The sequence below is a fragment of the Protopterus annectens genome, chromosome 15.part0, assembly GCF_019279795.1.
Source record: "Protopterus annectens isolate FY-2018-M chromosome 15.part0, PAN1.0, whole genome shotgun sequence".
Classification (NCBI taxonomy): domain Eukaryota; kingdom Metazoa; phylum Chordata; order Ceratodontiformes; family Protopteridae; genus Protopterus; species Protopterus annectens.
Window position 1 is genome coordinate 661356155 of NC_056749.1, and position 21607 is coordinate 661377761.

General features: G+C 33.1%; 1 protein-coding gene across 1 annotated transcript in view; it reads right to left on the reverse strand.

Moving 5' to 3' along the window:
- GPC3 (glypican 3) overlaps window positions 1–21607 on the reverse strand; it is a 2117595-nt gene that overhangs the window by 1232119 nt on the left and 863869 nt on the right. Inside the window, exon 3 of the mRNA XM_044057511.1 lies at window positions 3848–3973. Coding sequence (XP_043913446.1) covers window positions 3848–3973 — 126 coding nt within the window. The remainder of the gene's footprint in view (window positions 1–3847; window positions 3974–21607) is intronic.

Genomic DNA, 21607 nt, shown 5'->3' on the forward strand with positions numbered 1-21607 from the left:
CTCTTTTGCACAGGGACCTTGGCAGTAAAATGTATGGTGGTAACACAGCATTTTCTACAACTTTCCAAGATTATACAAGCAATGTTTAATGTGTCCCTGGCTATTGGCCTTTGAGCCCCAATTAATTTGGCTTTTTCCAGATTTCTTGTGCTGCAAAGTTGAGATGCAGTTGAGTATTGAATAGATTTTACAAGGAGCTGAGAGCTGCAGGGGAAGAGAAGTTTAGTGCTGCTTATGGAAAATCAGCTTGCAATGTTAATAGCACAACAGGTTGTGTCCTTGCTTTTGATGCAGAAGGTTGTTGGTTCTACTCCCACAAGGGGTGAATGCTGCTGTACTGAAAAAGTTGATACTAACTATGAGCCTGTTATCTGTTTGCCATCCATTTCCTATTGCAATATTACTAGCTTATCATTTTAATGTAATATAGGCAATTTATTCCTCAGGGGCATCAGACACTTTATTTTTCGATGAAACCATGAAATATAAAGGTTTTTGCTAGCAGCAACCTCTTCATTAGTTACAGATTTATTTAATGTGGAATTATTTGGATGACTTTTTTTACTTCAGAGATTGTGCATATTTACTGATAATGGTGGACTGTAGAATTGTGCATATTTACTGATAATGGTGGACTGTAGAATTGTGCATATTTACTGATAATGGTGAACTGTAGAAGTTTGAGTAGACTTTTATGATGGAAATGTTCTGAATTGGGCAGTTTTGTCATTATTGGTGCATGCATTTTGTTTCATTGTTTACTGGAAAAATGTTCAAAACAATAGGAAGGTGTATCAAAGAGCATATGTATGTTTCATATGCAAGGGGCCTATGATTTGAAAACAGCCCAGAATTAATCTTTATCTGCCACTGGTAAAATGTATTTTCTTTGAATGTGGGTTTCAATGCTGTTTCAATGAATGTGAGTTTCAAGGGCAGAGAAGTTTTAATGCTAAGTTTGTTTAGCAGATGGCTTGGTGTTTGTGCTGTAAAATGCAAAATAAGACTTTCAAATGAAGTCCAAATCATCATGGAAGTAAATCAGCATGCGCATTAGTGTTTATGGTAATTGGAGTGAAATAGCCAAGTAATGGGATCATTGGAATGGCTGCAGGAGGAGGCTCCATTTGACCATGATTTTGTGAGGGGGAAGGGGGGCAAACTTAGACAGCCTCAGCTGAACTATACCTCCCAACTGTCCAGATTTTCAAAGAATGAATAGATTGTTGCTTCTTATTTTTGGTTTGTTCCTCATAAAATTTGTGGCAAATCATTTAGGAATTAAGTCACTAAATGACACACTGAGTTTCAGACTTCATAACCAATGCATGCTAAAGTAAGACTTGTTCTATCAACTGTCTCAGTTTATACAAGAACAATTTTTAGTACTGTTTATATGTTCCCCCAATATATTTGGCCTTGTCCAGATTTACTGCATTAACAGGTTGAGAGGTACATACATGCAAATTGCTTTATAGAATTAGGCATAGCCAAACCTCTTAACTGTCCCTGATTTTGGCTCAAAATGTTGCTCTTCCCCTAATAATCCCTCTGCAAAATAGCAATTTTGGAAGAAAACATGGAGGGTTTACAATTAAGAAATAACTGTAATCTATATGATTACAGTTATTTCAGAAATGCATGTAGATTCTTTTATTTTGTCAGCTGCTCAAGTTAGCAGTACTAATATTAAAGTGTCCCTTCTTTGACAGGTTCCCAGCTGTATTGTGTGGCTATTTTATATTTTTACATCACATTTTTGGTCCATTTTTCATAAAATTGTGTTTTTTTTGGCAAATTAGTGACAAAGCATTAAAGACTGAAGTTAGAAAATGACAGACATTTGAGTTTCAGATTTTATACCATTCAGAAAATTCATACTAATGCAAGACATATTCTATTATCTTTCTAAGTTTATAAGAGCAATATTTTTAAAAATTGCCCTTGTTTTTGGGCCTTTGTCCCACTTCTTTGTATGGCTTTGTCCAGATTTCTTGCTCTGAGGTTGAGAGGTATGACAAATGTGTTAGGGTCATCACAGTCAGCCAGAGACATTTCAAATTGTGACATACTTGTTGCACCCCACTCCCCCATGTAGTGACTCTGGATGTGTCGAAGCAAGGCAAGGAGTAGTTATGCAGTGTAAATGTGTAGGGTATCCCCCCATCCAAGGTAGACACAAGTACAGGAGTGGCTTTTCATCCGTCCTTGATTTTTGCAGAATGGTCTGGTTTCTGTCATATTTTTTGTACTGTTGATTTATGCTTATTACTCAGTGCCTGTTGCTCTGTGTTTAAGTAGCAATACTTTAATGACCATCAGTTGAGCTTGGCTGAGATTGTAAGATGCAAGCAAGCTTTAATAAGCATACTGTTAAAGAATTGCCAACATTGAAAGCCTTTCTGTTGTTGCCATGTAGATAATACTTAACTAGATAATGTATAAGCCTTGGGTATTGAAATGCATATGACAGTATTTGTAATAAAGGACAGGATTACATTATTTTAAGAAGCTCATTACATTTGGAGACTTCCAGTCATCTCTGCAGGCTTTACCCGTAAACTAAACAGAATTCCAATCGTGTGGTCCATAACCTGTACAGTAATCCTTTTAAGCAATGTATCTTGAGCTTATTTCTTGTTTGCTTTTCCTTTTTTACTTTGATCATGTTTTCCGCATGAAACAAGTAGATAGTTGTCAGGCAGCAGGTCTTTGTTTGGATAAGGAACATTTTTACAAGTGGGGGCATCAGAGATTTCTACTTTCAGCATGTTACTTGGTACTTTAATAAAGCTGTATATAAATTATAATTAGAACTGCAGTGCAAGAAGTGGTTTGAGTTGAGTGCTGCTTGTTTTTCTTATACTTGATTTTGACTGGCATTCCATTAATGTATTTAAAAAAGTAATTTTATTTTTTCATGCCTCACAACCTTTTTGTTTCCATCTAGATATTAAGCTGTCATGCAGCCAATGCATTGAAATATTTTTATTCTTCTACACTTCATTTTGTCTTGATTGGACTCTCATAATGACGGTTTGGCACCCACGGCAGTGTATTTAGTTAGTTTTTTGTGGTTTTGAGCATAGCTCCCCCCCTTTTCTAGTTGGCCACACCCATTCAGCTGTCTCCTGCAGCCCCCCTTTGATTTGAAGTCACCAGCCACCACTGACCCTATGCATCTTATTACATGGTGTTTCATTTCTTGTATCCTGTACAACTTATCACACAATGTGCCATTTCAAACACCCTATGCTCCAGCAGAATATGGTCTTTAGAAGCTCAGCTATTCAGTTTTATGCTTCAGTGCCAGCGATGTCACTGAAACAAATGTATTAGATAATTACACATATGCAAGTATCACTGAAAAACAGAACTACTATCATGGGAATAAAGAGACTATATTATACTATCTTTAGCTATAGAATTAGAGGGCAAACTAAGAACAGAACTTTCATTTTTGACACTGAAGTCTTCTCTTTTTGAATTGAATTGCTGTGAGACTATCTCAGAAATCAACATCAGGGATAAATATGAATTTGTAAAAGATATAGATAGATTTGAAACTGTGATGCAAAATGAATTGTTCAGAAATATTAAAAGCATATTTTTGTTCCAAGAGACAATTCATTAAAGAAACCGTTAAATTATTATTAATAGATACCAGATCCTTTGTGAATTTCAGGTCAATAAAATAATATTAACACTTTGATTAATTGTGCCTGAAGCAAAAACAAGATAACAAAATGGCTTATCAAACGTATTACTGAAGTAACAGATTTTGGTAAATACATATAAAATGTAGGTACAAACAAATAAAAACAAAAAAAGAAGTAAGCTGGTTTACCTTTCCACTATGCCTTGTCCATTCCAGCAGAGGGAATCATTCTGAATTGCATAGTCTCCACTGCACAACTGATGGGGCAGAGTGGCATAGAAATTGATGGAGGTTTTCAACTTATTAATAAACTCTCTGAAAAGTGAGACATGAACAGGATTTACTTTCAAACAGATTTTCACATGTTCTTTACTAAGAATAAAACATGCAAATACAGCAAGTTTACACAACTATGCAACATTTACATATATATATATATATAGATACACACACACACACACACACACACACACACACACACACACACACACACATATATAGGTGTGTGTGTATGTCACTTCTGTCTTATGCTTTTAACGTCAATCAAATGATACCAGAAAATGTCTACACTAAGACGCACATATTTTCACCTAAGACCTGGTAGAAAAACTAAAATAATGTATTCTCCTGTATACATATAATTATGTACTTGCATGCCTTTGCCTCTGTTTCTACAAAGAGTGTACCTGTCTATCTTCCAAAAGTCATTCTGTGACCATTCTATTATTTGATTTAATTATTTACACCAATATACATACTTCCTTAAAAAGATAATTATAGCATTTTGATTATGCCATCAGTGCGTTATGTTCTCTAAATGCATACTGTTTACATCAGTGGAACAAATGTTTTCAAAAGATGCATGATGTCACAGAATATACTGATTATTTTGATAAATAATGCATCTGTGTAATACATAGCTAATTATAAAGCTATGAAGTTTGATATTTTTCAACATAAACAAATCCAGATGCATATATATCTGTTGAAGTCAAGATTGGAAAACTAATTGTTTTATGTAAAATAGATAATAAATGCCTTCTTTAATTACTCACAAAGCTTTCACTTTAAATCTCTAGTATTCTTTTTGTGGAACACAGAATCATTGTCTTCCTGAGCAGTACTCTTAAGCATGGTCTACACTGCACAAGGGTGATCCCCCCCCAAAAAAAAAAAACAGCTTGCATGCCACTGCTCTGTTCAATTCATAAAATTCCACATAAAGAGGACTGTACATGTTTTCAAACATGGCAGTATTCCAGCAGTGAATACCTCAATCAAACGACCAATCTGATGAAGGGGTAGATCCCTGAAAGCGCTAACCTGTGTACTGTTTGTACTGTTTAACTTAAATAAATCTCCTAGCTTTGGTACTGTCGGTGCTTCTTTATATTTGTAGTTCCTTATTTTCCACTGACAGTTTTGTTCCTAGAGAGGACTCTGTGCACCTATTTCTTCTAATACCTCAATCAACCCTTACTTAATGCCTTAACCAAACTTGGTAATCCCAGTGTGAGGGAATACTCACTAGTAGCCAGTCATTACTCCATCTGTATCTGCAAATTCAGACGCATGCCTTTAAAAAAATCAATTTACTTATGTGATACTATAAAGTGATGCAGTCATGGGACAGCAGCCACTAAATTTTAGGAACATCATTAGGAGTGCATGCCATTTTATAGGTGCGTGCAGTGACCTGATCAGCATATAACTGTACTCTCACAGGAGAAGAAACTTCCTAAAATATGACTGTTTAAGCAAGTATAAACATAACAGAACTGTGGTAGCATACACTGACATACACGTTGAAAAAAAAGAGAACAGAAGATATAGCACGCATGTGCTATAATGTAACCATGCAGCTATATGAACACACCAAAATGTAACATACATTGATATTTAGCAGGATCACCAATGTCATTGTCAGCTTATTCTTGAGTGAGGTGAAACTGCTGGGCAACCATTATTTTCAGAGATGTCATAGATATTTCTGGGCCCTTTACTATTATGACCATCTACATCTTGCAGGTACCCTCAGGTCATGCCTCATTTCTCCAGGAGGACCATAGCAGTCAATCTCCTACTACATTTGTGGACACCAATCCACTCATCTAGGTTCTGTTTACAGGAAAAAAGTATTGCAAGTATGTTGGCAATGAGCTATAAACTTGTGCTTCAATGATGTTTAACCTCTTAGTGAAGATGCATTTATTTCCATTTGCTTACCAGAAAAGTCCAGCTACATTGGTGAAACCCTTTTTAGTTGAAGCCTGATGAAAAAAAAGCTTCAGAAGTTTTATATACCTTAACAATCAAAGCATACAATTATATACATTTGCATACTGAAAAAAAAGAGTAAGTAGTACTTGATTCTAATATTGGTGAAGCCATTTTGACTTGTGGAGCTACAGGAGGTCCAAGACAACTGGGTCTCTTGTGGCACAGAAAGTGAAATCATATAAGACACTGAATAAAGGATAGTGCTTCCATCCTGTACTGAAAACACAGGGGCCTTAGGCCTGCATTATTATTATTATTATTATTATTATTATTATTATTATTATTATTATTATTATTATTATTATTATTATTATTATTATTATTATTATTATTATTATTATTATTATTATTATTATTATTATTATTATTATTATTTGTTTCTTTCTAATAGTTTGATGCATTTAGGGAAATACACCCCAAATGGGGCATTGCATTCAGTAATTGGTCTGATACTGAGTAGAGGGGGGATAATTTTATTTTTACATCTTGAAGATATTCCATTTGCAATTAGTTGTGCTAAATAAAATAGTTTTCTACCAATTATTTTCCCATGATTGTCAAAAGAGAGGGTATTAACCCAAAATCCTTCATCCTGCACTACATTTTCATGCTGAAGTGTTATTTTGTGTTTGCTGCATGATGTGCGGATGAAAAAATATCACCAATTTAGAATCACTGAAAGAATATTACAGTCCAATGAAGATGACAGTTTGTGAAAAAACATTATAACAGAGACAACGGAAATACAAAAGGAAGATTATAAATGAGAGAAAATAAAACCTGAAATCTACTAAAAATAAATAAGGTTAAAAACCTTAATTCTTTGAACTCAGTTTAGAAAGCATATGTGGTTTAAAAAGCAAAGCTTTGTTTACCGGGTTTGTCTGGCTGGATTTAGTACTAAAGAAAAAAAAAAAAACTTTTCAGTAGATGCCTGGAAAGAAATGCTCCAACACATTTTTAAGCAGACATTCAATAATATGCATTAAACATTACACATATATTTGCTAATTTAGCCTACGGATGCATGAAATAACAGCAACTATTACAGTATAAAGGACACTCATGCAACAGTAGATGCTCAACACTGAGCATCTAAAGAGGTGTATTAGTGAGTTTGTTAAATAGATAATAGATAGTGTGATTTGAAATTCAAAGAAATGAAAGGGAGGGAAGAAACTTGGTATGGCAGCAAATGTTAATATTGTAGTTAAGAGGTAGGGAATTAAGCAGGTTAGGAGACAATTATATATGGCTATCATAAGTTTTATACTAGAAGTTTAGAGGTGGGGTGATGAGCAGTGTCACAAAACTATAAATATGGCTGGGAGTTGCTATTAAACCTATTCAGGTCTTATTGAAAACAGGCTGTGGGACATAGGATTATGAATAAACAGAAATAGTTTGATGATATGGCTAGCTGAATATTACACTGGCATTTATCCTCGAGATATACAACAGCAAGTCCATGATTTGGATAGGTGAACTTTTAGTTGTGAGTTTATATTCACCATGGATTTCATTAAGATGTGGTCCCATAGTTTAGATACACTATTTGAAAATACAGAGTCACTTGCAGTACTCAATGATTTGGTAATAGTGATTAGTGATTTTTCTCTAGAGTATAAAATTCTATTGGAGGAGGAGTGTTGTATTAAGTTATTAAGATATGGGCAATTTTTCTATAGAGAACTCTGTGCATTGTAGTTAGGTGAAAAAAAAGCCATGTGATGTGATAGTTCTAACTGATTAATTCTATGAGTGGTGTGCTCTACTGTTACAGTTTTCTTCAGATCTGGTTATTTTATTGCATCACTGCTCATTTTTGAACAGTTGTGAAACTTGAAGTTTAGCAAAGATTGGGACAGAATAGATGAGAGATGGCAATAAGAAAATAGAGGCTACACGTCTTCTGGCTGTGTCACTGAAGTAGGTTTTCACTCTGTATAATCCATGTAGTTTTTCTTTTTATAAACTCTTATTAATATTTTTCAATTAAATCACTTAACTTTTCCCAAGATAAATATATATATACATATATATATATATATATATATATAGCTTCACGTCTGAATCTCAAATTTCCGAAACATTGAATTTCATATGAGCGAGACCATATGATCGATGTTTCAGAATCTCAACATTCCAAAATAAATCCAACAACAAAACAAAGCTTTCTCAATGTTTCTGCAAGGGGCAACCCCCCCCTGCACCCCTACACTCCTGCTACTTAAATATGCCAACTCCAAGATTGCACTACAGTGAGGAAAAGGGAAATCTCCCATTCTGTGTTGTGTGTAGATCTCCATTTAGAATTTCAAAGTTCTAAAACTTCAATCATATGGTCTTGACCATATGAAATTCGAAGTTTTAGGATTTTTAGATTCCGAAGGGAATCCATATATATGCATATATATATATATATATATATATATATATATATATATATATATATATATATATGGGTCCCCTACACATGATCGAAATTTTTGAAAGTCAATTTCCATATGACCACACCAGATAATTGACTTTTGAAATTTCGATCAAGCAGAATGGGCATTTCCATATAGTGTGGAATGGGAAGATTTCCGTCTTCCACACTGTAGTGTGATCTTGGCGTTGTTATATTTAAATTGCAGGGAGTGTGGTGTGCTTGCCCCCCCCCCCTGCTCGCAACATGTAGGTATGTTTTTGTTTTGTTTGTCTTTTTTTTTTTTTTTTTTTTTTTTTTTACATGTTCGAAATTTCAAAAGTTGAACATATGGTCTCGGCCATATGGATTTTGGCTTTCTTAAATTTCGATCATGTATATTAGACCAATATATATATATATATATATATATATATATATATATATATATATATATATATATATATATATATATAAATGCATAAAATTTGTTGTTCTTATCTTAATGATTAATGATTCCTTTTTACATACACGTTTGGCTAAATATATGAATCCTATAAATGATAGGATAGTTTTAATTTTCCAATTTTTTGTGACCACTTTCCTTGCTATAGCTAAAATAGACCATAGAAGAAGCACTTGTGATTTGGGAATACATTATAAAACTGAAGCATTGAACAATATCAAAGAATTAGTATCTGATCACTATGCTTGTGTGAAACTTTTAAAATAATTCCAAAATGTAAATATTTTGCACTCCAACATGTTATGTATCCAGTCTGAATCCAAAGAATGTCCACATCTCCAACAATTGAACATTAATTTATATATTTCTACAACCTTATGAGGAGTTATAAAAGTGATGTGTAAATACTTCCAAGTAAATAATTTCCAATATATCAAAGATGTAGACTTACCTGCTGATTAAAGTAAAAGTTTATGTCTGAAAACATTTTATTAGTGACTTTTGTTGAGTAATTCCAAAATGTTTATTCTGAAAAAGTAAAATCTGGTCTTATAATTCTATATATTTTAGATAAGTATGGCTTATTATTTATTGAATAACTATTAATGTTGTATAAAAATTCTAACAATTTTGGAACTTATTTCATAAGTGTATCAAATGAAATTTTAATTTTACCACGTCTACAATCTTTGCAGCTTTGTAAACTCAACCAATTACTTTCCCCAAACTATATCTAGGTAACAGATAATTTATCAAATGTACTTTGTTACCATTTTGAAATTGATACCAAAAGATTAAGCCACTTTTAAAATCTAACATTTATAACCAAACTATATGTTTCTAAACATTCAATTATATATGCTATAGAGAAATATAAGATTTTAACCTTAAAATTATTTAAATATCTCTTAAAATGTGGAAAGGATATAATTAGTAAAAGAAATGGAAGTACAGTTATAACTACCACTCGTACAGAAATCTTTAAGGATCCAATAACATTTATTTAATACAATCTGAGTGTGTGTCTCTACAATAGTTTTATTTATGAGTAAAATTCTCTCCTGTACTGACTGCGGTGGTGGTGCTGCGGTAGTGTTGTCACCTCATAGCAAGACGTTGTCCCGTTCGATTCTCAGCTAGAGCGTCTTCTGTGTGGAGGCATACATGAATGGGGCGTGCCTTCATTGAAGGTTGTGTGTCAGGGCTGGTAACCCGTTACCTAAAAATCCACTACCAATCATTAGCGGACCGGAGTTCCGTTGTGGCGACCCCTAACCAGGAAAAGCCGAAAGACACAAACAAACTGACTTCCATTTGATATCATATGTAGAGCTGAACCTTAAAGTTATAATTTGAATGATAACTGACATAGCCTATAATTCATTAGGAAAACCTATAACACCTTCATCCCAGCTTTTCATATGCCATTCAAAAGACATCCTTGGTTTATTAGGATACCATAAAAAATGTAAGAATAGAGTTCATCTTTTTAAAGAATGTTTTTGTAGCAGTCAGAATTTGTGTCTTAATATAAAATAACATTTTAGATATAGTCTGTCTTCCTTAGTGTAAAATAATTTATTCCATTTTTGTGGTTAACTGAGTAACTAGTTATATTTTTATAATTTACTAACACTAACTCCTTACTACTAGGCAGTACAGTAATTCCAAGATATTTGATTTGTGGATTATCCCATTTAAAATTACTATATCTTTTTACAATTTAAATTCTTATTGACATGTTTTTATTTGATCTAATGTAGTTAGCAACTGGTTCTATACATAATGCAAATAAATGAAATCAAGGACATCCTTGTTTAGTACCTTTGTGGATTTTAAATGACTTAGAAAGAAAAGATTTTATTTTAACAAATGCAGAAAAAATATTATAAACCTTTGCAATTAAATTAATAAAGTCTAAATAGAAGCTATACTCCTTAAGTGCTTTATAGAAGTAACTCCAATTCGCTGAATCAAATGCTTTATCTATATCCAAACTTATGATTTCAAGTTCTTTTTATTTGCAAAATCTATGAATGTATTTATTCTAATGTTATCTTGAACCCTCCTATGTAGTATAAATCATGTTTGATAACTGTTTATAATTCCTGCCAAAATAACATTCAGTCTATTTGCCAAAATAGATAAACATTTTATAATGTATATTCAGAAGAGATATAGGATGATATGAAGAACATTGTTTAGGGTCCCTATCCTGTTTTAAAACAGTTGAACCAAAAAAAATCTCCAGAATGAGGGGTACATTAGAAGTATATTTCATTTCACTGAATGCTTTCAACAATATTTTAATACATTATCTGGAATTACTTTATAAAGCTCTTGAATTATTCAATCTAAACTTGAAGCTGTGCTAGTTTTAAGACTTTTAATTTGTTCTTTTAACTCTATAAATAAAATGACATATCAATTCTATTAGTTTGCGCTTTAGATAGCTTATAATTTATGTTATCTTTTAAAAACTTTCAGCTATGATACTACTGTTCAAACCCCTATTATTATTTGTTCATAATGGTCTCTAAAGCACTCTAGCATATCAGTTAAGTCTGACACTGTTTCATTCTTACAGCCTATTTTATAAGAGATCTCTTTAATGTTGTTTAAGTTGTTCATTTTCTTTGATCTAATAGCTAATTTGTGTAAACTTTTAGGATTTAAGGAATATAATCATAATTTAATTTTTTCTAAGTTTATTGAAATCTTATGATTTGGAAAATCAACCTATTTGTGATTCAATACTTTCAATTCTAAATTTATGCATTTATTTGATTTTATATTTAACTTTAAATGTCCATCTTTGATTGCAATTAATTTAATTTCCTATCCCATTCTTTAGTTTTATACATATACCAATTTTTAATTTTACCATTCAAAGTATTCAATGTATCTCATACAATAATCTCAGTAACTTCTCCATTGTTATTAATCTCTAAAAATTCTTTATTTCATTTATAAACCAATCTCTAAAACCATTAATTTTAATTATATATGCTGGAAGTCTCATACAGTTTATCAAATTATTAGATTTCATGTAAGATTAAAGGTAATTGCATTGTGGTTGGATAAAGGGCATGTAACAATTAACATGCCTTCAATTCTAGAATATAAACCATTAGAAGTAAAAAAAACTTATCTATAATAGTTTGAGTACAAAATCTAAAAGAATAATGTGTATAATTGAGAGATTTAGATAATAGTAAATCATATACATCTTTCATACTCATAGAATTAATAAAGTGATTTAAATGTTTTGCTACTGAGAAAAGTTTAGGTTTTAAAATTGCCATGATATCTTTCTTAGGCAATATACAATTAAAATATCCTGCTATAATTGCATCTCCTTTCATATAAAATGTTATAAAATTTAAATATTTTTTAAAACTTTAGCTTCAATCCCAGGAATCTAGAAAGTACTTACAAGAGTACAATATTTTTAATAATTCAACTACAACTAAACCTAACATGTCATTCTTATCTAAGTATTAATCGCTTTTGGCATAATCATAGAATTTTTCCATAAAATAAGAGTGCCTCTTCTTTTTGATCTAAAATAAGAGTTAACTAATATAGAATAATAGTAAATCAAAATAGCAGGACTGAGCGAAAACAAGTGTAACACTTAAAGTTCAAAGTACTTTATTATCAATAATTAATAAGATAGCGCCATTGCTGTGTGCGATCTCATCATCATTCATTCTCTAAGATCTCATCTTATATATACACAGGTTTTAAACAATTAATCAATCAAGTAAGTTAATTGGTATGATTATTTAAAGAAGCAGGCAGACATCAATAGCAGCAGCCTCCATTACTTGTAATATAGAATAATCTTTTAAAATCATTCTATTTACATTATTAGACAGTGTGTTTCCTGAAAAAAACTATCAACTTATTCAAACTTTAGGTAATTTAACAAACTACCCCTTTTTTAAAGGATTATTTAAACCATTAATATTCAATGAAATACATTTGTATCCTGGCATTCATAAAATATAGTATTTTATATATTAATAAGAAATGATTTAATAAAACAAACAAACTCATTATTTATACTACCTGATATAGACAAAAACCTTAGAAATAAACACATGTAAAGTAAGAACAATACAACTCTCTTATCATGGAATAACACATTCCTAGTTTGATGATATAACCACAGAAACTACTCTCTAACCACAGAAACTACTCTCTAACCAGTTCATAAAACTAATTAAACTTATCCTACTGCTACTACTTCTCTATAGTAATCTAAAAACCATCTTTGAATAAAATATCCATTCACACTCATATTATTCATTCATTTGCTATTCAACTAAAGTATATGTAACATTTGCAAATATTTTGACTATCAGGCTATCCCTATAATGGTATGAAAAGTAACACTATAAAGACAATATATCAAGTATTAGTGAAGTGTCAATAAATGAGACATTTGATCACCCAGTATTATTTGTTTAATGTATATAGAACCCCACTACATTACCTTTCTTTTACAGAGAAAGAAAGGAGGGAAATATACATATACATTTTAATAGTAAAACCACTCTTTGATAATACTTCACAACAAACCACACATAGTAATGATATGAACATTTTCTAATTTCCTTTTCCTCTTTATCTTTCCCCTCCCCTTGTATCTCCTCCCAATCTTTTTAAATATAGAGCAATACAACTCTCTTATAATATTACATCATAACACACATTTTAGCAATACCTAATCATAACATACGTTAGTTAAGTTCAAAATCTGAAATATCTGAGGCATATTAAATAAGGTGTTTGGTACAACAAAGAGAGTGAGTTATTTGAATAAAGGTAAATCTAAGTTCAAAACAACTCATATATGCAAAGTGTAGTTAACTAATGAGATAACATCAGATTTGTCTTTGTGTGGGAAAATAGACATAAAATAGCATTTATAAAAATTCAATATCTGAATAATACTTGTGTTTTAAATCATTCAACTAAGTTCAAAAGCATCTGAAGTATCTCCTATTAGTGCTAAATTGCACAAATATAGACAGCTGTATGCCCTTAACACTTGACTTTATTAGGCCAAAAGAAAGTAAAATTTCATCTATGTGTTGTAAGAATAGAACAGTCTAATTAATGTTATATTTAGTAGTCATAAATATATTTCAGTTAACTGTAGAAGAACAGCTACAAAATTACTAGAATAAACCTTTAAATCCAATCTGTACCCCAGCTGTATGTTATGACAAAAAGGAATGTTCAAAATATATTAAGATACAAAATGATGTACATTATGCACAATACTCATTCTTATGCCCAAACTACTGAATCAAGTCTCGTCAGTACCTCATTATATTAATAAACTCTAAAAGATAAAATAAAAAGTCATACTGTGTAGTTCAGTCTGAGGTAATCAGATTACTATTTCACTTGAAAACATTTAAGTCAACCCTAAGCATTCAGAGTGGTAGCAATAAAATGGTATAAATATGTCAGATATACTTTCAAATACTTTTCGTTATGTTTCTAGGTATATGCACAAACCCTTGTGCATGTGTACAAATACAGATTCCCATGAACCCATATTGGATATCATTATATACCATTGCAAAACCAAATTTTATCAAAAGACAGAGGGGAAAAAAGGAAGAGTGATCTAGTTTATGTTAGCATACATATATATATATATATATATATATATATATATATATATATATATATGTGTGTGTGTGTGTGTGTGTGTGTGTGTGTATCATCATGCAACTGACACGTTGTGTTTGTGTATGATTATGAATGCATGTTTGTAGACATGTTTGTGTGTGTGTGTGTGTGTGTCTGAATTTCTAAAAGTGTATGTGTGCATGTTACTATAAGTGTGATCATATACGTGCATTAAAATAATTAAGTAAAAGAGAAAAATGGTTTAAGGGTAATATAAAAGCTCTTCTAAAATATAATCATACAACCATAAAATGTGTAGCATTCTGAAGAAGATGTCATGTAATATGTAACATAACTATTACAGCTAACATTGGGGAGGAACTTTAATATCAAATGCATGTGTTTGCACTCTTATTGTTAAATAATTATTCATTTAAAACATATTTGCCGAATCTTTCCTTTTTATACAATAATATTTAAACTCTTTCAAATCATCTCATTTTATTACTTTTTCCCACTCGTCTTGGCATTCTAACAATCATTTCCTGTTTTAAAGAGAATTTAAAGGTCAAACAGTTGTTAATCACATTTCTCTAAACAAAAACATAATTATGTCCTAAATAAAATAACAGTAATACTCAACACACAAAGCACTCATATCTTTAAAAGAACTCCAATCCAATTAATCAAAAAATCATTCTCTTCGTTTTTCCTGCTCTCCTCTTTTTTCTTCTTCCAGTTTTCTCTCTCTCCCTCTTCACCCTTGTTTTAATATTTTGAGAGAGAAAAAGAAACCACGGACATAACCTTATTATTAAACTAGTAACTGTTTTACAGTCTAATAACTGTTTTTATTTCTAATGGGCTTCTCCTTTAATTAAAAAGCTAACTGGTATTTAATTGGAAAAATAACATTTATCTAATCTCTGAAACTGCAAGATAAGTATAATTGTTATGTAATATGAAATAAAACTATTAACCACAAATGACCTAACCCTTTAACATCCATCTCTTGCACTAAAAGGTTAAATAATACATATAATAATCAAGCCATTGACTATAAGGTAACCAATACCAAATAGGTAAAGACAAAAGACCTTTACTTATTGCAGATGACACTTACATGACGATATTAAAAAGACACATGTATATTAAAAAATTGCAACTTCTCCAGTGCTTAATCAATCACTTGTTTCTAATTTTTCTGTACTTTTTTTCTTTTAATGTCCATCCAATTCTTGTGGCTTATCTTCAAATTAGCTAATAACCAGTTTATTTCTTCCAGTTTATACAAAAGTTTCTTCTTCTGTGTGAAATCTATGGCTTCTTCTAGTCAATTTATGTCCCTCAGGTAAAAAAAAAAATCCTAATTTTTACCAGAAACACAAGTTGAGATTTAATGTTTATTTAAAAAAAAAAACTTTTTATGAATGGAACACAAGCCTTTCTTTTAGTCATAATAGATAAAATATAGTTATTATCAAATCTAATGGTGTTTTCTCTTATTTTTATAAGTGAATTTGCCCAGGCTGTCTTCAGTACTAAATCCTTATCATAACTGGAGAAGAATCTCACAATTACAGATCTTGGAGAAGGTGGATTGCTTTTCAAGAAGTGTTTGAAAAGGATTCATGAGCTCTCTGCATACCAAAAGAAAGAGCTTCAGGTAAGTTCAATGGCTTAGGCAGCCAATTATTTAAAATTACATAATGTTGTTTCCATTGTCTTTCTCTGGAATCCGATATATTTATCATCATTTCTCCTAGACCTGCTCTCTAAATATTCTATTTTTTTCAAGAAGTAATGTATATATGTCATTAACTGCTCCTTCTATTGTTATCCGCAGTGACTGTTTAATAACATTAGTTAATAAGTCCACTTGTTTCTTACATTCTTATTTTATATTGTCCATTTTAATTAAAATTTGTCAGTTTTTAATGATAGATCCTGAATAAAATAAACTGCGATTCCGTCTTTATTGTAGTTTTTTGGGAACTTCCTTTCGAGTTGCTAATTTTAACAAAGAAAAAAATTGTTCTGACAGGAAAATGATACAGGAAAAATGATACAGAAAAAACACAAACTTGATTTCTCTATAAGATACCTATTTAAAAGTATAATAGTGGATTTATCAGTCAAAATAGACTATTAACTGAATTTTAGGAATAAAATCCTGGCAGAATGTTTCAAAAGATGCAGAACAAAAATTCAATGCTGTTGATTGCTCACCATCTTGACCACACCCCATATACTTAGTTTTTGATGAACATTTTTAGCCATGTATGATAGCTGGTAGTCAAATTTCAAATGGTTATCTGTGCTGACATCCAGTAATCTTGAGTGGTTCATTTGTTCTACCATGTTTTTGTTGGCAGAGATGATAGTGACTAGTGTTGTTTTGAAAAAAGATGTGTTCTGGATTACACAGCAGTATTTTTTTTTTTTTTTTTAAGGTTTAAAAGTAGTTGTGAATTATTTAGCCATGTTTCAATTGATAATATGGATTATTTAAAGAGTGTGAGTTTAGACAGAGAGAGAAAGTTTTGGTCGAGCAGAGTTCAGATGAGTTATCAGAATTTTGAACTAGGATAGGAATGTTTTTTTTTGGTCACAGTGTATATATCATTGATGAATATGATTTAAATAATGCAGCCTAGTACAGACCCATTTGGGACTCGAATAGTTATTTACTATTTCACTGTGTGTGCTCTGTTTAAGTAGTAGTTTGGAAAGACTGCAGTAGAGAGTTTGTGAGCCCTACAGATGAGAGTTTATGTAAACATTTATTTTGAGAAACAGTATAAAACACAGTATCAATGAGGATATTGGGAATAAACAAGTCCTATGCAGCCCGTTTCAAAGCCCTATCCCAGTATCTGTTCTCCTACAGACTGCTTCTCAGAGATCTATGCCAGGCATACAAGGTATCCACTTATTTTATTTATTTATTTATATTTGTTGACCGGGAGTGTCCGACTGGACATAGGTCCATTTTCAGCGGAGGCCCGGGGAGAAAAGCTCCACAGTTAAAATAAACAGACAGTAGTTACATTGGATTACATAGCGATTAACAATTTACATAGCAATTGCTTACAACATATTTACAGATGAAGAACATAGTACATCAGAAGACAACTAGAATCTTTATCTGTGAAGTACATAACAGACATTAACAAATGTTAAAATAAGAAGTTCCTGCTGTATAAGTACTAGGCTTATGAGCATCTGAGCTTGTATAATCAAGGTAGTTAGTGGAGTGGAAAAAAAGGTAGTGGGTGATATTAGAGTGGGAGTTGCAAGGGCATAGCCAGCATGTTTTAGGTGTGCTTTTAGTAAAGTTTTGAAGTGGGTGAATGATGGTACGGAGGTAATTGTGGGTGGGAGGGAGTTCCATAATTTGGCTATGGTGCAAGAGAATAGTGCTTCACCAGCAGAGTTATTGGCTTTAGTGATCTGCAAGTGATTTTTGTTGCTGGATCTTAGTGGTCTGGTGGTGCGATAGGGTTGGAGTAGATTCTGGATGGATGGGACATTTAGTGGATAGTTTACTAGTTTGTGGGCGAGTGAGAGTTTATACCATTGAAGGAGGTGCGGGAGTTCAAGCCAGCCCAGTTCAGCAACTGAGAGGCAGTGGTGACTACTGTAGGATGCCCCTGTGGCGAATTTGGCAATTTTGTTGTAGCAGGTCTCTAGCTTGTTTAGATCGCATTGCCTTAGGTTGGTATATATTGGAGAGGCATAAAGTAGGATGGATATAAGGTGGGAATTTGCTATTGAAATCTTTGCTGCTTTGGTGAGAAGATGCTTATTTCTGTATAACGCTCCTAGTTTTTTGTGGACTTTTTTTATGGTCATGGATATGTGAATGTCAAATTTTAGTTTATTGTCTATTTCCACTCCTAGCAATTTGGTGTGTTCAGTTGAGTATATAGTGGTGTTGCCTTTTGCTGTGATGTTAAAGTGAGAGTTGTTTTGAGTATGTTTGGTGGGTTGGAAGATGAGTAGTTTAGTTTTGTTTGGGTTGAGTATTAATTGGTCATCGGATAACCAAGTTTCAACAGAGGAAAAGGCTTCCTGTGTGACTTTGTGCAGTTTGGGTAGGGACTAGGCTGAGCAGATGATGGTCGAGTCATCTGCGTATTGTATGTGTGCGCCATGTGTGGTGGCAGAGGCTAGATTATTTGTGAAAACAGAGAAGAGTAGGGATCCAAGGATGGATCCTTGGGGTACCCCTATGGAGACAGGTAGTTGGGGAGATATGTCATTCTGCCATACAACGGATTGTTGGCGGTCAGACAGGTAACTCTGAAACCAGCTGGTGACTGATTGTGAGAAGGATAGGTTATTGAGGACAGAGATAAGTTGTTTGTGTGACCATGTCAAATGCTTTAGATAGGTCTAGGAAAGTAGCAGAGGAGAGATAGTGATTATTTTTATGATGAAGGATAGTGTTAGTAAAGGAGAGTAAGGCAGTGGTGGTGCTATGGTTTGGTCGGAAACCATGCTGAGTATTGGAAAGGAGGTTGTTAGTAAGGAGGTAGTCTGAGACCTGAGAGTGTATGCATCTCTCTAGTATTTTGGAGAGTGGAGAGAGAATAGCTATGGGGCGGTAATTGGTTAGTTCTGTGGGGGGTCCGCCTTTGTGGAGGGGAATTATATGTGATACTTTCCACAGTGTGGGAACATAACTTTCTGACAGAGATCAGTTAATCAAGATGGATACTGGGTAGGCCAGTGCATCAGCTGCGATTTGTAGATATTCACTTGGGATGTCATCTGCTGCTAATTTGGTGGGTTTAAGTTTAGTTAAGAGATTTTTTTATGTTGGAGGTAGGCACAGGAGAAAAAGAGAAGGCAGTGGGGAGATTAGTAGTTGAAGGTGTGGGTTGGAGGAGAGGGTGGTTGTGTTGTTTAGCTAGTGATAGTATGGTTTATGTGTAGTGTGTGTTGAATGAGGTAGCAATATTTTCTGAGGAGTGAGGGATGTTAGGAGGAGGGGTACTGACTTTACCTGGGTGGAGGATGGAGTTTATGGAGGACCAGAATTGTTTGGGGCTGTGTTTGGAGGAGTCTAGGGCAGACTGGTAGTATTGGAACTTGTCCTGTTTTATTAGCTTTTTGACTCTATTGACTCTATTATTATTTCATACTGATGGATTTGTTATACATGTACAAAACAAATAGCATAAGAAATACCCTATTGAAGCTCCTAATCCATGTCTGTTTCTTACACAAAACATGTTGAATGAAGAGGTATGTGGTGTGGTATAGGGTGGGAGGTTGGTATAATGGTTAATGTGTTTGCCTTACACATATAAGGTGCAGGGTTTGATTCTCACATGGGGTAATTGGCTAGGCTTAAAATGGCCCACAAGGGCAGTTAACCTAGTAGTAGCCTATAACCTATGATCCTATGTGTCTCAGAGATTATCCCTTCCCTAAAAAAGAATTAAAAAAAATTATCCCTTCCCTGGAACATGCTTCCCATCAATGTGAAGGAAAACTCATCCCTAACAATATTAAAAAGCAACATGGATCAATACATGGGAAATTGCAAATTTTCTCCTGGCATGGCACCCATGTCCAGAATGGACAGGGGTAGTCTATGAACACTTGACATGCATAAGCCTATATTTTAATCAATTGTGTGGGGAATTAATACAGCAGTAGTATTTTGGTAACTATTTAGTACGCTTGGCTAGGCTTAAAATGGCCCTTTGGCTGATCAGAACAAGAAGTAAGAATCAAATACTGTACCTTATATTTTTGAGGTAAAGACCTTAACCATTATGCCAGCCCTGTCTCCTAGCAACCATCTATGAACCTATAAAATCTTGTGATAAATCTAGGAGGATGGTGGAGACTAGGTTTCTGGCATCTCTATGGATGTTGACAGTATTAGTAAAAATGAATCAAAACAGTAGTTTACTGTGATGAGGACAGAGGCCATATTGGTTTGAAGACAGAAGCTAGTTTTCTATTAGATAATTGAGAAAGCACGTATGAATACATTTTTCTAATATTGTTGATAGGGGAGATAAAAATGGCATTTGGCCTCTAGATTGAGAGAGTTATATTGATTCCACCGGTGTGCAATGGAATAATGAAAGCCCCCCCACCATAGTACTGGAACTTTATTTTCATACATGTATCAATTGATCAGAATTGTGACTGTGTAGGTAATAACCTCAGCTACTATTTGAAATATTCACAATGGCAGTTGTAGTAGGCTTTAATTTTCTGAGATATTTTTGATGGCATCTGTCAGAATGGGATAGAAGTAGAAATGCTGAAGGTGGTTATTTGACTGAGTAGGGGAAGCAAGAGCTTGATTAGTCACCTGACAGGTTAATTACAGTACTGTTTGTTGTTGTTGTGTCTTTCGGCTTATCCCGGTTGGGGGTCACCATTGCGGAACCCCGGTCTGCTAATGTTTGGTAGTGGATTTGTACGTGCCGAGTTACCAGCCCTGATGCACAACCTTCAATGAAGGCATGCTCATTCATGCATGCCTCCACACAGAAGACACTCTAGCTGAGAATCGAACAGGATGACGTCTTGCTGTGAGGCGACAATGCTACCGCAGCACCACTACCGCGGGACAAATACAGTACTGTTTGTATGAAGTGGATATCGATTTGACTGGTAATATTTTGTTTGAAAAAAGTGTACATATGCCATAAGTACATAAATGTTCGCATATAAAGTAAAACAAATGGTATTCAACCAAAACAAGTCTAATCCCCCCACAAAAAAATTGAGACACCCAAACCCTAACCACAGCAAATGCACACAGACAATAATAAACCAACACTATACATAAAACTCAATATAATGTTACGCAAATCTCCCAAAGTAACATGTCCTATAACATAAGCAACAAACATACACAACCACCCCAATACAGTATCAAACCATACATAGTAACAATGTAGAAGCATAAAAAACTCAACCGATGTAACCACAAATATATGCAAAATACAGTAAAGCACAATGTTCCACTTTTAACCAACATGCACATAAATATAGCAGAACACAAAGTGCCAAACATGATAACAGAAATCTCAACTGCCAAACACCAAAGCAGATGTATATCCATGTAAACACAACCCTAGCCAATGCATATTATTTTACTAATCCA